Source organism: Phaseolus vulgaris, chromosome 4, assembly GCF_000499845.2.
Source record: "Phaseolus vulgaris cultivar G19833 chromosome 4, P. vulgaris v2.0, whole genome shotgun sequence".
Classification (NCBI taxonomy): domain Eukaryota; kingdom Viridiplantae; phylum Streptophyta; class Magnoliopsida; order Fabales; family Fabaceae; genus Phaseolus; species Phaseolus vulgaris.
The window spans coordinates 47,257,208-47,274,714 of record NC_023756.2 but is presented as its reverse complement, the minus strand read 5'-3'; the positions used below and the strand labels follow the sequence as shown (position 1 = coordinate 47,274,714).

General features: G+C 34.2%; 1 protein-coding gene across 2 annotated transcripts; it reads left to right on the top strand.

Moving 5' to 3' along the window:
• The first annotated feature begins 7,996 nt into the window (after positions 1-7,996).
• Positions 7,997-17,136, top strand: LOC137838116 (protein phosphatase 2C and cyclic nucleotide-binding/kinase domain-containing protein). 2 transcript variants are annotated; one of them, XM_068647348.1, is made up of 16 exons: positions 7,997-8,870; positions 8,976-9,643; positions 11,040-11,171; positions 11,282-11,518; positions 11,690-11,815; positions 12,004-12,066; positions 12,490-12,572; positions 13,012-13,243; positions 13,319-13,632; positions 13,748-13,826; positions 13,902-13,968; positions 14,422-14,699; positions 14,798-14,863; positions 15,883-16,004; positions 16,281-16,437; positions 16,576-17,136. In XM_068647348.1, the coding sequence occupies exons 1-16, from the start codon at positions 8,504-8,506 to the stop codon at positions 16,822-16,824; spliced, it is 3,240 nt and encodes a 1,079-aa protein (XP_068503449.1). In that variant the 5' UTR covers positions 7,997-8,503; the 3' UTR covers positions 16,825-17,136. The 2 variants fall into 2 exon arrangements, 1 of the variants encoding a protein (XP_068503449.1); XR_011085553.1 differs by lacking the exons at positions 12,490-12,572; positions 13,012-13,243; positions 13,319-13,632; ... (5 more) ...; positions 16,281-16,437; positions 16,576-17,136 and having other exon boundaries at positions 11,040-11,176.
• The last annotated feature ends 371 nt before the right edge of the window (positions 17,137-17,507 follow it).

The window sequence follows — 17,507 nt, the reverse complement described above, 5'->3', positions numbered from 1 at the left end:
GACAAATTTCAGGTCAAACGGATGAGTATTCACCCACGAAAAAAATCAAGCAGTTTCACACACAAACGAACCTTCCTTTCAGCCTTGACAGTGATGAATAAAAAATTTATTGCCAATCTTGCGGGACGAATATGGGGCTGAAATCTCAGCCCAAACTCAGTAGACACAGTGACGGACGTCTCGAAAAAATTTCAGACCAGAATACCCAAGGAGTAAGGCGTAGTAAGTCCCAGTCCGAGAGTGAACAAAACTGGTTTTCCGAAAACAAAACGTCCTGGCTTTTCTCCCCCGTATCTTCTTTCTGTGATTCGTTTATTGACGTGCCTCCTTACCTGGGTGCAAACAACATGTGAAAGTACTCGTGTGAATTTTTTCAGCGCAATACGGACCCAGAATAAAATTTCGGAAAGTAGGGCGAAATTTCACAATTTTGGTAGAGGATAGCCTTGGTTTGCCCAAAATTTCTGAAAAATTATCCCAAAATAGTTTTTTTCTTGAAATTCCACGTAAGGGTCTCTACTGAATTTGGGACAACACGCGACAAATTTCATGTCAAACGGATGATTATTCACCCACGAAAAAAATCAAGCAGTTTCACACACAAACGAACCTTCCTTTCAGCCTTGGGAGTGATGAATAAAAAATTTATTGCCAATCTTGTGGGACGAATCTAAGGCTCAAATCTCAGCCAAAACTCAGTAGACACAGTGACGAACGTCTGGTAAAAATTTCAGACCAGAATACCCAAGAAGTAAGGCGTAGTAAGTCCCAGACCGAGAGTGAACAAAACTGGTTTTCCGAAAACAAAACGTCCTAGCTTTTCTCCCCCGTATCTTCTTTTTGTGAATTTTTCATGGACGTCCTCCTTACCTCGGTTCAAATAACATATGAAAGTACTTGTGTGAATCTTTTGGGACAAATCTGGTGCTCAAATCTCAGCCAAAACTCAGTAGACACAGTTGCGGACGTCTGGTAGAAATTTCAGACCAGAATACTCAAGGAGTAAGGCGTAGTAAGTCCCAGATCGAGAGTGAGCAAAACTGGTTTTTCGAAAACAAAACGTCCTGGCTTTTCTCCCCCGTATCTTCTTTCTGTGATTCATTTATGGAGGTGCCTCCTTACTTGGGTGCAAACAACATGTGAAAGTACTTGTGTGAATTTTTTTCAGCGCAATACGGACCCAGAAAAAAATTGCAGAAAGTAGGGTAGAATTTCACAAGTTTTTGTAGAGGATAGCCTTGGTTTGCACAAAATTTTTGAATAATTCTCGCAAAATTGTTTTTTCCTGAAATTCCATGTAAGAACATCGACTGAATTCGGAACAAAAAGCGACAAATTTCAGGTGAAACGGATGAGTATTCACCAAGGAAAAAAGTCAAGCAGTTTCACACACGAACGATCCTTCCTTTCAGCCCTGACACTGATGAATAAAATATTTATTGTCAATCTTGTGAGACGAATTTGGGGCTCAAATCTCAACCAAAAATCAATACACACAATGACAAATGTCTGGTAAAAATTTCAGACCAAAAGACCAGGGGAATAAGGAGTAGTAAGTCCCAGACCGAGTGTGAACAAAACCAGTTTTTTGAAAACAAAACGACTTGGATTTTCTTCCCTATATAACATTTTTCTGAATTTTTTATGGACTTGCCTCCTTAAAATGGTGCAAATTACATATAAAATTACTTGTGTGAATTTTTTTTGGAATTTTTAACCACAGGATGGTCCTAGAAAAAATTTGCAGAAAGTATGGTGAAATGTCAAAAATTTTGGTAGAGAATAACCTTGGTTTTCATAAAACTTCTGAAAAATTCTCCTGAAATAGTTTTTTGTAGAAATTCCATGTAAGAATCCCAACTGAATTTGGGACAAAACATGACAAATTTTACGTGAAACATATTAGTATTCACCTAGGAAAAAATCAAACAGTTTCACAAAGAAACGAACTTTCCTTTCAATCCTGGCAGTGATGAATAAAACATCTATTGCAAATCTTGTGGGACGAATTTATTACTCAAATCTCAGCCAAAACTCAACACACACAATGACGAATATCTGGTAAGAAGATCAGACCAAAAGACCAGGGGAATAAAGCGTAGTTAGTCCTAGACCAAGTGTAAACAAAATCGGTTTTTCGAAAACAAAACATCCTGGATTTTCTTCCCTATTTCTCCCTTTTGTGATTTGTTTATGGACGTGCCTCCTTAGAAGGGTGCAAAAAACATATGAAAGTACTTGTGTGAATTTTTTCGAAATCTTTAACCGAGTATGGTCCTAGAAAAAAATTGCAGAAAGTAGGATGAAATTTCACAAATATTGGTAGAGAATAGCCTTGGTTTTCACAAAATTTATGAAAATTTCTCCCAAAATAGTTTTTCTGTAGAAATCCCACGTCAGAATCTCCCCTTCATTTGGGACAAAACGTGAAAATTTCACGTGAAATGGATGAGTATTCACCTAGAAAAAAAAATCAAACAGTTTCACACACAAACGATCCTTCCTTTCTACCCAAGGAGTGATGAATAAAAAATTTACTGAAAATCTTGAGGGACGAATTTGGGGCTCAAATCTCAACCAAAACTCAATACACACAATGACAAATGTCTGGTAAAAATTTCAGACCAAAAGACCAGGGGAATAAGGAGTAGTAAGTCCCAGATCGAGTGTGAACAAAACCTGTTTTTCGAAAATAAAACATCCTGGATTTTCTTCCCTATATAACCTTTTTCTGAATTTTTTATGGACTTGCCTCCTTAGAATGGTGCAAATTACATATGAAATTACTTGTGTGAATTTTTTCAGAATTTTTAACCGCAGGATGGTCCTAGAAATTTTTTTGCAGAAAGTATGGCGAAATGTCAAAAATTTTAGTAGAGAATAGCCTTGATTTACATAAAATTTCTGAAAAATTCTCCCGAAATATTTTTTTTGTAGAAATTCCATGTAAGAATGCCAACTGAATTTGGGACAAAACATGACAAATTTCACGTGAAACGGATTAGTATTCACCTAGAAAAAAATCAAACAGTTTTACAAAGAAACGAACTTTCCTTTCAACCCTGGCAATGATGAATAAAAGATCTATTGCAAATCTTGTGGGACGAATTTACTGCTCAAGTCTCAGCCAAAACTCAACACACACAGTGATGAATATTTGGTAAGAATATCATACCAAAAGACCAGGGGAATAAGGCGTAGTAAGTCCCAGACCAAGTGTGAACAAAACCGATTTTTCGAAAATAAAACGTCCTGGATTTTCTTCCCTATATCACCTTTTTGTGATTTATTTATGGACGTGCCTCCTTAGAAGGGTGCAAAAAACATATGAAAGTACTTATGTGAATTTTTTTTGAAATTATTCAACGCATTATGGTCGAAGAAAAATAATTGCACAAAGTAGGGCGAAATTTCTCAAATTTTTGTAGAGGATAGTCTTGGTTTACACAAAATTTATGAAAAAATCTCCCAAAATAGTTTTTTTGTTGAAGTTCCACGTAGGAATCTTGACTGAATTTTTGACAAAAAGGGACAAATTTCACGTCAAACGGATGAGTATTCACCTAGGAAAAAAATTAAACAGTTTCACACACAAACAAACCTTCTTTTCAACCCTGGCAATGATGAATAAAAATTTTATTGCAAATCTTGTGGGACGAATTTAGGGCTCAAATCTTAGCAAAAATTCAATACACATAATGACGAATGTCTTGTAAAAATTGCAGACCAAAAGACCAGTGGAATAAGGCGTAGTAAGTTCCAGACTGAGAGTGAACAAAATTGGTTTACCGAAAACAAAATATCCTGGATTTTCTTCCTTATATTCCTTTTTTTATTTGTTTATGGATGTGCTTTCTTCACAGAGTGCAAACAACATATGAAAGTACAACATATAAAAAATATAAAAATAGTTGTGTGAATTTTTTTGAAATTTTTCAACATATAAAAAGTCGGTTGGTCGTGTCAATTTTTCCTCCTAACACATATCATCACGGTTTTACTTTTACTATTATCAGTAAAGAAAATGTATATGTATCTGCACAGTGATTTCTCAAGTTCATTACAATTAACAACCCAGATGCCATAGCAGAAGTTTCTCAGTTATATCAGAAAACTGATTGGGTTCCCAAACTGTTTGAGATTTTAAATTGTTGGTGGAAAATTGAGGTGCATGTCATTGTTGATCTCATTAATTTTTTAAAAAAAATATATCTAATTTCAATAAAGAAATATTTAAAATCATCCCACTTTTATAAAAAAAAAAACCTGCATATAAGGCCTATGCTTTACTCACTTTCGGGTATTCTAGAAGCACTTCGTTAGTCCAATATACCATCCATTAATGTTTTTTTTTCTGTTTTTCTATAATAGTAATAAATAAATTTATTAATAAAAAATAAAATAATTTAATTTTACATTTGTATCTATTGTTTTTTCACCTCTTAATTTTTTTATGATTGAGTTGAAAAATAAGATAAAAGAGATACATAAGACAAATAATGTGTGTATGAGTTGATGAGTTGAGAAGGTGATGATGAAGAAGGGGAAAAGCAATGTGGCTAATGAACGTAGGACGGTGTGTGAGATGAGTTTTGTCTGAAGCTGATGTGACTTTGGTGAATGAATGAATCATAAAAGGAGAGAAGCTATCACACAAAATCACAACCTCTTTCATGTGCCTCTTGCATTATTTCATGCCTCTCTTCCCACCAAGAACTAGTATAAGCAAATGTTAAATCAATTTAATTATGGACCCAACTTACACACCAAATTTAGAATTTCAATAATTGGTGGAAGTCATGTTCTCACATATCATCGAACTATCATGATTGCGTGATTCAGAAGACATCGATAGATAAAGAGTTGAACACGTGTTTCGGGAGACATCGATACATATGATTAAATATTTGAGAGTTGAACACGAGTTAGTCATCTAAAGATAAATATGTTTTAAGACAATCTAATAAAACATAACATACATTCCTTAATTAATCGATAAATTGTGTTAAACACTAAAATGTTTTAAATACATGCATAATAATAAAACAAAGATACGTATTTAATAATAATTAATATTCCAATTATTCTGTACTGAACTTTAACTTAGACGTCAAAATTTATTTTGCAGGTAACTCTAAATTCATTTGAGATCGGGAGCGCAACTGAAGAATCGAACCTTCCCATCCTTTATAAAAAGTTTATTTAAGTTTATTGTGAAAAATAATCATATTATGAAATATAAAAGATAGCATATCACAATATAACTTGCAAAACCACCAAGCACAAATTGCAACCAACCAATTATTGATTATATTCTTTTTATTATGTTTTAATTTTTTTATCAACAATAATAAATATATTTAAAGAACATCGTTCGTTGTTGTTATATTTTGATAGTATTACTTTTTTACTAAATTAATAACTAATTTCTAGAGTACGAATACTTTGATACGGATAATAGTATTTTACATTTACTTTATACTTAAATAAATTATTATTTTATTATAATATAATATTTTATTAAAAATTTGTAAAGTAGATCATTTTAATAGTGATGTTAAAAAGGTATTTCTATAATTTCTATTACTAAATAATAATATTTTCTCACATTGTCAACCTCGAGTTTTATATTTAAAGTATCACGAATTTAAAAGATGTATAACTTCAAAACTCATCTTCGTCTAGGTAAACTATATAATTTTTTTTTATAAAATACAGTATCAAAAGTAATTAGTTAATCATTAAAAATAAAAATAATATCAAAAGCAAATAAAATTAATATTAACAATGCATTAAAAATTATATATAACTACCTTGTTTGTATAAAATAGTAAGTACATTACTTAATTAATTACCTCAAATAAATAGTAAACTACTAACTAGAATTAATGATAATGTCTTAAAAGCTAGAAAAAAAATCAAATCGAAAACATTTTGCAAGAACTAAAATTAGATAGATTTCATATTTTTAGGAATCAAAATATTTTGAAGCTTATTAGATGATTTTAAAAAAAAAAATAAAAAAAAAAATATATATATATATATATATATATATATATTAGTATAAATGGTGATAGTAGCAAATGCTTAGTACCCTTGAACATGGTCTTGTCATCAATCTTTTAATACAAATGATTAATTTAATTATTGTACGATTCAATTCGAAAATTTATCATAATCTCAATCCAATATCAAGGACATATCACGGCCTCATAACAGGCACACTACCATGGTAAAGATATGTATTAAAGAAAATTTATTATACTCAATTGGCTTAAACCAAACACTAACTTAGGTTTTGCAAGCACACTACCTACACCGATCGAAAACAACACGACATTTTCTTCAGAAATTCCTATAATCAAAGAACTGACTTTTCCAACTTAATTAAAATGCCATTCACTTTTATATTTAAATAATGAGTCACTTTTTCAATTCAATTACCAACTTGTATTGAATTAAATTGATTCAAGAATATTCTTTATGCCCCAAAAGTGTCCAATGATAATTTTTTATAGATAAATTGATAAGCATTGAGGTTAGAGAAGAAGAAAAAGGAGAAGAAAAAGGAGTGAGGGACCACTTCACAAACTAGAAAAGGAAATGATGTGTGTGTTCAATCACCCTTTAGCTTCTATATCATGAAAAAATATACTTTTCAAATATCAATTTCACACACTAAATGCTATATCTCTTACAAGTTGATCTTTGGAAGAAAACAAATTAATTTGTTATCAAATTCATTAAACTCCTAGGGAAAGAGTAATCATACATTGATAACTCACATTTTCTATGCAATCACATTACAATCCCAATACTATTATTTTATTATTTTTTAATTATAAATTTATTATTTATTATTTATTATTTATTATATGGTGAGTAGGAGAAAGAGTAGATCCTTGAATGAGGAAGAATGATGCATGGTGTGTGAATGGTGCACTTTGCAGATATGGTAAGAAGAGGTTATGATTCATTCTAAGATGGAAGATGATGAAAAAATAACAAGTCTCTCACTGAAACCCATCAATGAATGAATGACCCTACAAAAGTTGTTCAATCATACAACTCAAAATTCATTGCCATGATAACTAAAATTTTTAGCGGGTCCCTTTTTGCTACTCTGTATTATAATCATATTCATCATTTTTATTCATTCAAATTTCAACTGCTATGTTATTATTGTAAAATCAAATGAAATAATATTAGTTGACTAAAAAAAAGTTACATTCAAACTAAACTCTTCCGTTTGCAAATTACCCTACGTTTAATATTTACTATATCTCAGAAACAACAGTTATATATATATATATATATATATATATATTAATTAAGTAGAGGGATAATATGTTGACTATTTTGTATAACTAGAAAAAAACAATTTGTTATTAAAATTTAAAATTACCATGTATTATATCATACCTGTAAATTTATGTTTTTTTAATGAGACTCGGATATGCTTATCTTAAATGAAGTGTTGGTGTCAAACATGTATTGAATATTAATATTTGTATGACACGTATTACTGAAGCGTCAAATTTAAAAAATATTTGTTGAATTTTTGATAATTCTACACAATTCTAACACAATTTTAAAAAGAAGAAATACATTAATTTTTAAAAAATTCAAATTTATTATATAAATTTTTATTATGATTACAAAAATAAGGAAGAATCATTTTTAACCAGTCATGCGAAACATGTTTCTATTAAAAAAACATATTTATACACATAAATATTTATTGTCAATCTATATAATTTATAATTATATCTATATCTCTATATCATACATTTTAAAGATTATATTACATCTTAGACATTATCATCTTAGACATTATATGTATCTTCATGTTTGTATCATATTAATATCAGTATTGTATGAGTATATCGTATCAATGTTCATATGAACATATGTCAGTATCCGTATCGTTTGAATGTTCACATCATGAGTGTGAATTTGTGTGCTATATATAGTCTATATTAAAAATGGAAGAGATAAGAGTAGTTGGCGCGTGAAGAGGGTAAGACGCACCCACACATGAGCAGCAACAAAACAAAACCTGTGACTCACTCTCTCTCTTTCACCTTACACACATCACATGCACCATTTCTCATTCTCATCCACTGTTAATTATTCCTCTACTTCTAGTGTTTAACACTAACACTAACCCTTTATCTTTTGGCCTTCTCTTCCAATCAACCACTAAACTCCATTTGGTAGCAGCCATTTTTGAACACTGCATCATCAACAACAACAAAGCACACACGATTTACAATTACTACTACTTCTCACAGTTAGCATAATCTGATTCATCATGCTTCATGCTCATTTATTGCAAACATTTTGTGGCTCTCCAACCTCAGCCAAATTCCTTCATCCTAATAATTGAGATTTCAGATTAGGACACAACTTTTACTTACCCTTTCTCTCTCTCTACCTGCTCCAATCTCTTCATGCCAAATTTAGCATCTGGGTTTACTCCAATTTCGTTCCTTTTCTCTCCATGGGTTGCATTTACTCGCGAGTCTGCATAGGCGACAACTGCAGAGGCTCCAGCATCAACGGCGACCCCATTAACAGAACCACCGACGTAGGTGAAGTCGCCAATTTCTCACACACCTCTTCCGACGCCGAAGAAGGTGAAATCAGAGACCAGCTCAACCAATTGAGCATCACGCGAGACTCCGAAACCGGAATCCGAAGACTCTCTAGGGTTTCGGCGCAGTTTCTGCCGCCGGATGGTTCGCGAATCGTGAAAATACCTTCTGGAAACTTCGAATTGCGATACTCGTTCTTGTCTCAGCGAGGGTACTACCCAGATGCACTCGATAAAGCGAACCAGGACAGTTTCTGCATCCACACGCCTTTTGGTATGTGCTTGTTGAATTTGTGTTTTGTGCTGTTTCTGTTTTGTGGAGTGGCTGTGTGTTGTGTTGTTTGAACGTCATTGCGTGTGGGGTTTTTTGTCTCGACAGGTACGAGCCCTAACGACCACTTCTTTGGAGTGTTCGACGGGCATGGTGAGTTTGGAGCTCAGTGCTCGCAGTTCGCGAAGCGGAAAGTGTGTGAGAATTTGCTCAGAAACTCCAAATTCCGTGGTGATCCTGTTGAGGCTTGTCATGCGGCGTTTTTGGCGACGAATTCGCAGCTTCATGCTGATGTTTTGGATGACAGCATGAGCGGGACGACGGCGATCACGGTGCTGGTGAGGGGGAGGACGATATATGTGGCGAATTCCGGCGATTCGAGGGCGGTGATTGCGGAGAGGAGAGGGAAGGAAATTGTGGCCGTTGATTTGTCGATTGATCAGACGCCGTTTAGGAGTGATGAGCTTGAGAGAGTGAAGCTATGTGGGGCCAGGGTTCTTACTTTGGATCAGATTGAGGGGTTGAAGAACCCTGATGTGCAGTGTTGGGGCACTGAGGAGGGTGATGATGGTGACCCTCCAAGGTTGTGGGTGCCCAATGGGATGTACCCGGGGACGGCTTTCACCAGGAGTATTGGTGATTCTATTGCGGAGACTATTGGGGTAGTGGCGAATCCTGAGATTGTTGTGTTTGAGCTCACGCAGGATCACCCTTTCTTTGTGCTTGCTAGTGATGGGGTGTTTGAGTTTCTCAGTAGCCAGAGTGTGGTTGAAATGGTATGGTAGATCTCTTTTATTGTTGTGTTGCTCGCTTTTCTTTTAAGCTAGCTTTATTCTTATGCGAAGGCATGCATTTTTTTCTCTCTCTTTTTGGGGGGTTTCTGTTGTTGAATTTGCTTTTATGTGTACTAAAGAAGTTGGTGGCAAGGTTATTATTTCGTTTCAGTGGCAATCACGATCTGGCACAATTAATGTTAGTTACTGTGTCTCTCTCATATTTGGAAGTAGAATCGGGAATTAGGGACTAGGAATCTTTCTGAAAATTAGGGGACCCAACTTATGCAACTGGGGGCTTTTTGACAGAAAATTCAAATTCCACTCCTTTGCATAAAGCCACACGGAAGTTAAGGGAAACAGAATTTTCCATACAAGGGTGTCGGGAAAGAAATTTATAGCTAATAGTTCTGGATTTCTAGAAATCGGAAATTATATTCCAACCAAACTTTAGCATCAGAAAACACAGTTCCAAACCACTTCATTATTCCTTCTACACTTAAAACCAGTATTTAATAAGGAAATATTTTTGGGTGAGTATTGCTTGTAATAGTCACTTTGCTGATAATTCACCAAATCATATTGTTTTCATCTATAATTTATAAAATGGGAGGGAGCAATTAGTCTTTTCATTATGAAGCTGTTTTTCTGTTTTATGCAAGACTTGCTTTTGTAGAATTGCAAGAACAATATCCAATTGAAACCAAACTCACCTTTTTGTGACTGAAGTTGATTTGAATGAGAAATGATTTTTAGAAGGGTGCAATGCGCCTGCAATGACAAGTTTAAAATTTCATTGTTTTAAGGTTCAAAATTTAATCGTCTGGTATTAGTCTATAAACTGGTCATGGTTATGATCAAATTGGTTGCACTTTTGTGTTGAAGTTCGTCACTGTAATTAAGCCTAGTAGTTGAAACATTTAAGAATTAACTGAATCCTAAGTTTGAGACGTAAATTATTTAATTGCATCATACTTTTCGTATTTCAGTGCCATGTAAGCGTGGGTTTATCTAGTAAATTTTTCTCCCTCGTGTAGGATAGATAAGGATATTAAAAATACAGATCTTTTGGGTAATGGTATTGTCAAGCTGTCCAGTTGATGTGAAAATGTACCTGGGCATGTCTTCATTCATTGAAGCTTGGTTAGAAATTTCCATGGTCAAACTAGGTTGATGCATCAATGACCTTGGAACTATCTTTCCAAAGTCTAATTATAATTAAATCACAAAGCTAATCCTTGCAGATTGCTGATAGCAATACGTGTAAATGACAATCATGTGCATTTGATCATGGAACTAGGTTTTGTGAATTTAATTTAATGCAACTTTAAACCTAGATATGGTGTAACATCCAATTTAAGTTGAATATTTTGTCTCTTAATTGCCATTATGTTTCCAGGTTGCAAAATTCAAAGATCCTCGTGATGCTTGCGCTGCAATTGTGGCAGAATCTTATAGACTCTGGCTGCAATATGAAACTCGTACAGATGACATCACAGTCATCATTGTACATGTAAATGGGCTAACTGAAGTATGGTACTTTTCCTGTTTTGTCCTGCTTCTCTTCAATTATATTATTTCCTAGAAATAGTCACATTCATTTACTTTGTTGTTAGTAACTGATCTAATCTTTCAAATTAGTCTACTGTTGGTCAGAGTCAGTCGGCTTGTTATGGTGATGTTTTGCGAAAACCTGTGCCACAAGTTGTAGAGGTGACAGGTTCAGAATCCCCTTCCACCTTTGGCTGGAGTGCTAGAAACCATCGTGTAAGACATGATTTGTCAAGGGCACGCCTCCGAGCACTTGAAAATTCCCTGGAAAATGGGCAAGTTTGGGTTCCTCCCCCTTCAGCCCATAGAAAGACATGGGAAGAAGAAGTAAATCCCCTCTCCATCTTTTGATTTTACAATTGATTTAGCTCTTTTATATTTCATTTTTTTTATTTACATACATTGGTATGCTACGATAAAGTCATAATTTTAGTTTCTCCCACTGGAAAGTTCAATAAATCTGAACCTTTGATGATGCTTCATCTTCATATACCACAGGCACACATAGAGCAGGCATTGCACGATCATTTCCTCTTCCGAAAACTTACCGATTCTCAGTGTCATGTTTTATTGGATTGCATGCAAAGAGTGGAGGTCGACCCTGGGGATATTATAGTCAAACAGGTCAGTTTTCTAGTTGAAACTTGTAAATAGAGTAGTGCACAGTCCAACCTGGGGATATTGTAGATTTCTGGGGCAGAAAGTGAAGTTTACCATTCCTGAATGCAACATGCCTTTGGATCTTGTTAAAAATTTCTTGGCTTTGATTATATTTTTAATTGCACAATTGTGACAAAAGTTATACTTTGCAGGGTGGTGAAGGTGACTGTTTTTATGTTGTTGGTAGTGGAGAATTTGAGGTCTTGGCAACTCAGGTTTATAAACTTTGTCATTTGATTGCTCTATTGATTTTTTATGACTCCACAGATATTCTATTAGGAAAATATTGAAAATTATACAAGCCAGAGGCAAAAGGCAAGGGTCATGGCACCTGCAGGCTTTAACAACTTCTTTAAATGTTTCTTTTCAGCTTTCCATGAGTAATTTTCCATTCGTGATAAAGTTCTAAGATTTAACATCTTTCAAAAACATGCTTAATGTTATTTTCAAACCCCAGTCCATCATTTCAGCTCTTATAATTGGCTTTTTCCTTGGTTTAGTCGATGAAATCATGTTTTGAAGATCTTCAGTCATGTAACGAATGCTGCCTGTACCTAGTCTTTTCTAATATGTTGTGTGTTTCTATATTGTCAATGAGATATGTTACAAATCTTGTTCAACATTCATTACAATGGCAGGAAGAAAAAGAAGGGGACGTACCTAGGGTTTTGCAGCGCTACACAGCTGAAAAACTCTCTTGTTTTGGAGAACTTGCTCTAATGTGAGTCACTCGATCATACATTTTAGCAGCTTGTGGTTCTTCCACTCAGTTGAAGCAATTCTTTTTGGCATGAAACATATCTAGTCATTGAAGTTTCCTCTAGGTTAGGTATTAATATTTTTTTGAGGACTGTTATCCAGACAGGCATAGGAAGTTCAACTAGTATTGCATTATTCCAGAATATATGAATTATTATATAAATTAACCAACCAGCGGTAAGAATTACGCTTTTGCAACCCATGTTTTTTGTTGGAAATATGCGGAGTCATTTTTATGAGGGTGCCTTGACACAACACAACAAGGCTTAGTTTGTTGTTATTGTATTTAAAGTCATTTTTATATTTTTTCTTACTCTTTTTTCATATGTAGCAGCTCTGACAATATTAGTTTTTCACCTTGCCAATTTAACACTTTTGTTTTTCTAAAAATGGCATTACAGGTACAATAAACCACTCCAGGCTTCTGTACGTGCTGTAACAAAAGGAACACTTTGGGCTTTAAAACGGGAAGATTTTCGAGGGATTTTAGTGTCAGAATTCTCTAACTTATCATCATTGAAGTTGCTTCGGTCTGTAGATCTCCTCTCGAGGTTATCAATTTTACAACTCAGTCAGATTTCTGACTCCCTTTCTGAAGTTTCCTTCTCAAATGGGCAGACAATAATTGACAATGTAAGTTTTTGCTTGGTTGCTTTAATCCTTTGTTCTCGTATCTTTATCATAATGACCTTCGGTATGTCTTTGCAGAATGAAATCCTTGCATTGTACATTATACAGAAGGGATGCGTAAAAATCACTTTTGATTCTGATTTATTGACGAGTCCAAATGCCTACAGCCTCAAGCCTGACATCCAAAACGAGGAGGATGATGTTCAGAGCATAACAGAACTATCAGTAGAGAAGCCTGAGGGAAGCTATTTTGGTGAATGGGTCCTTTATGGTGAACGTATTGGTTCCATAAGTGCTGTTGCTGTGGGTGATGTTGTATGTGCTTTACTAACAAAGGACAAATTTGAATCTGTTATTGGCTCCTTACAAAAGATTTCTCAGGAAGATCACAAGTACGTTTTAGTATGTGCATGCGTTAGACGACAGCTATGCAGTTCTGCTTGTATGCTTATATACTACACTTGAAAACAAAGTTTCATATCATTGACACCATTAATTTAATCATAGGTCAAGGGATAATTCCAAGGAGTTGACTAGAAGAAATTATGATTTTTCATCCCTTGATAAAGTCCAGCTCTCAGATTTGGTAAGAGTTTTCTGTTGCATTCCAATTTTTTGGTAATGAGATCCTCAAATTAGCTTATGGGCCATTTTTTGGTAGGAGTGGAGAAAGACGCTATATTCCACTGACTGTTCCGAAATAGGGGTTGCAAATTTAAAAGAATCAGGTACATAAATATTTTTCCTATTTCTTGCATAAAACATAAGTAACGAATTATTTAATCCTGGAAATAATGGACTTCCATAAATTTAATTTTTCAATTTTTTACTTTTTACATCAAGTGATCAACAATTCAATTTCCGAATGTGTCTCAATCAAGTTCTTTTGTAGATGAAATTGATATAAACCTACCAAATCTTTGGAGGATTTGTTGATTGATGTAGTTAGTGGATGCGAAAAATATTTGAAAAAGGACTAAATGGATGTAAGCCTAATGTTTTAGTCGCCAAAATGTCAATATTTTCTTAAAATTGTGACTTTTTTCTTCATAGGTATCTTGGTTTCCTTTTCCTACATCAATTAATAGCCTTTAATGTATATTCCATAGTGATAAAAAAAAGTGTATGTTGGATTTTGTTTTTGCTAATGAAATTTGCTGCATGAATACATTTTGGTACAGAGAATTTGCTTACTTTGAAGAGATTTTCTAAGCCAAAGGTGAAAAGGCTTGGAAAGGAATCACAAGTCTTGAAAGAGAAAGATTTGATTAAGGGTTTGGGCTCTTCAACTAGTATACCACAGGTTTTATGCACTTGTGCTGATCGCATGTATGCTGGAATACTGCTAAATACTCGCCTTGCTTGCCCTTTGTCTTCCATACTTTCAAGTCCTTTTAGTGAATCAGCTGCACAGTTTTGTGCTGCATCTGTTGTTACTGCCTTAGAAGACTTGCACAAGGTCTTGTATCTAAATTATTATTGTCTTCACTTTTATGCCTTCTTTGGCTAGTCGCTAAGGTTGCCCTTTCCTTTATTCATTTCATACTTGAATTTCAGAATGGTGTTCTCTACAGAGGTGTGTCACCTGATGTTTTGATGTTGGAGCAAACAGGACAGATACAGGTTCGGGAATTTTTGTTTGATTGCTTTTCAACACATCCATGTTTACAGTGGTGTATTGATGGTGAATCTTCCATAATTATGGCAGATGACATTGCGGTAAATGATGGATGCATGGCAGCCATGTTAAAGACTAAAAATATGCATAATACAGATACAACAAATCTAACACCTCATCAATAATTATGAAGATAATTCAAATGTTCTTTAACATGCAAACTAAAATTATCACAATTCCCTGACTGTAATATAAATGTAAGTGTGTCCCAGAATAAAATCTAGTTAAATGTCTTCAAACATTTAAGTTGAAGAAAACTTAGTTATCATACAGTATAAGCATAAAATGAAATAAATCCACTTCTTAATTATCATGTAAAACCATTCATACTGAAATACAGTTGAATATAAGAAACCATAAATACATACCTTCAGTTCTTAACCTGTGATGCGATTGATGCTGTTTCATGGAAAAAAGTAATCAATCATGTGTAGTAACATATTTTTAGGTAAACGTCCAAGGGAAGATCATACAACTCCCCCTGTCTCTGCAATCTGCATCTGAATGCAATAAAAACCAAACAAAATATTTTTCAGAAGGCCACTAGAAACTACAAGTACAAATGAAGTAGAGACATAAATTGTAAATATATTCTCACTTGGCTGCTCCTTCCTGGTGTTATCAACATTTTCATTTTTAATGATCAAGTGGGTAATTTACAATATAAAAACTCCAAAGTATCCTTTAGAAGGGTATTAATCCTGTGTAAATCATAACCCCACCGTACTGCCACACTGCCATATCACCATCGCCTGCTGCAATGCCATCTACATATTATGACATTCTGAGTAATTTACTTAATGTCATTTCCACAATGGAAGCTATTTGATAACGCTGATATTTATGTGACTCATGTTGCCATTAATACTTTTTGCCCTAAAATTTACCTGATAAAGGGATATCTATAAACAGTTATTCATATTATGGCATCTGATCAATTATTTTTTGTATGTACTGATTGCAGCTGGTGGACTTCAGATTTGGAAAACAGCTTTCTGGTGAGAGAACATTCACAATTTGTGGGATGGCAGATTCTCTGGCTCCAGAGATTGTTTTGGGAAAAGGGCATGGTTTCCCTGCCGACTGGTATAAAATAAAACCTTGTCCAAAAACATTAATTCTCCTTAAAAAGCACACAATTCCTCCTGTCAATAGCAAACTTCTGTCTCTATTTCCTCAATATAAAGATAACCTAAATTAGAATAGCATTTACTGAATGTATAACTAAAGCTTCCTTTGAATTGTAATCAGTAGGACTGTAGTTCCAACTGACTTGCATTATATAAAATTGGATTGAAAAGTTCTCAACACATGGTTCTTTATAGCATTTTATGGATGTCAAGGTCACTTATGATTATGCAGGTGGGCATTGGGAGTTTTAATATATTTTATGTTACGTGGTGAGATGCCATTTGGATCATGGAGAGAAAATGAACTTGATACAGTGGCCAAAATTGCAAAAAGGAAGCTACATCTTCCCGAGAGTTTCAGCTCTGAAACAGTTGATCTCATCTCCAAGGTATTGCAAGAACTAAGACACTCTTTCTCTGAAGATATAGTCTATGTAGTTTGCATTGCTTAAAATATACACAATGGATGCTTGAGAACATCCATGCGTACTTTCTCTAATTGGATTTTGTTTGACTGATTGGTTCAGCTACTTGAAGTGGAAGAAAACAATAGACTTGGAAGCCAAGGTCCTGATTCTGTCAAGAGTCACCCATGGTTTAATGGGATTGAATGGGAAGGGATTAGAAACCACACTTTTCCTGTTCCTCAGGAAATTATTTCTCGTATAACACAGTACTTGGAAGTTCATTCTGAGGACTGTGGTGCTGGCTATCCGGGCTCGCCATTACAGGAGGTAGAAGAACTTAATGTGCCTGAATGGCTTGAGGACTGGTAGAACAATCACCATTTCCTTTTGTTTTCTTTTTGAAGTTTGGCACTCTGCCAATATTTACCATTGCTTATCTGGACAAATTGCAATCCAAGAATGCAGTTAACCAGAAAATGCAAACAGAGGAACAGATGCAAAATATTCCCTATAGTTTGAATCTTTTAGTTGCAGACTGGGTAGGGTAGGTTTATTATCTTCTACATCTCTTCCCTTTTCTTAATTTTTTTTGGGGTAATTCCCCTCCTCTGTAAATATTATATAAGTGTAAATGATTGAATTTGTTCAGTCAATTGCAATTCAAGCAAGTTAGTTTTGTCATTGACCAATATTCATATGAACACATAAAATGAAACTTATTTTTGTTCTTAAGCAACGTTTGTTGTGTTCACATCAAATTTGGGGACAATCTCTCAGTCTAACACAACATTTTCTTATTTGATTTATCATTTTGATAAACATGTTTTAATCGTTTAGTGAAATCTTTATTTCTTCCCTTTTCATCGTGGATCACGGATTACATAACACTTGTTTTTAGTATTTACAGTGACTGGATGGTATTTTTTTTGAGTAGTCATATACCACAAACAGTAAAAATTACACTACACATAATTTATACTCTATGCAACATATCAAAGAAATATATATAAAAAAAAGGAAAGAGATTAGATAATGAGAAGTCTACATCAAAA

Bases quoted from the DNA above. Each gene is read 5' to 3' on its own strand.
- LOC137838116 (XM_068647348.1), top strand. From the start codon at position 8,504: ATGGGTTGCATTTACTCGCGAGTCTGCATAGGCGACAACTGCAGAGGC. The intron at 9,644-11,039 runs GTATGGTAGATC...TTATGTTTCCAG, and splicing joins GCCAGAGTGTGGTTGAAATG to GTTGCAAAATTCAAAGATCC. The intron at 11,519-11,689 runs GTAAATCCCCTC...CATATACCACAG, and splicing joins GAAAGACATGGGAAGAAGAA to GCACACATAGAGCAGGCATT.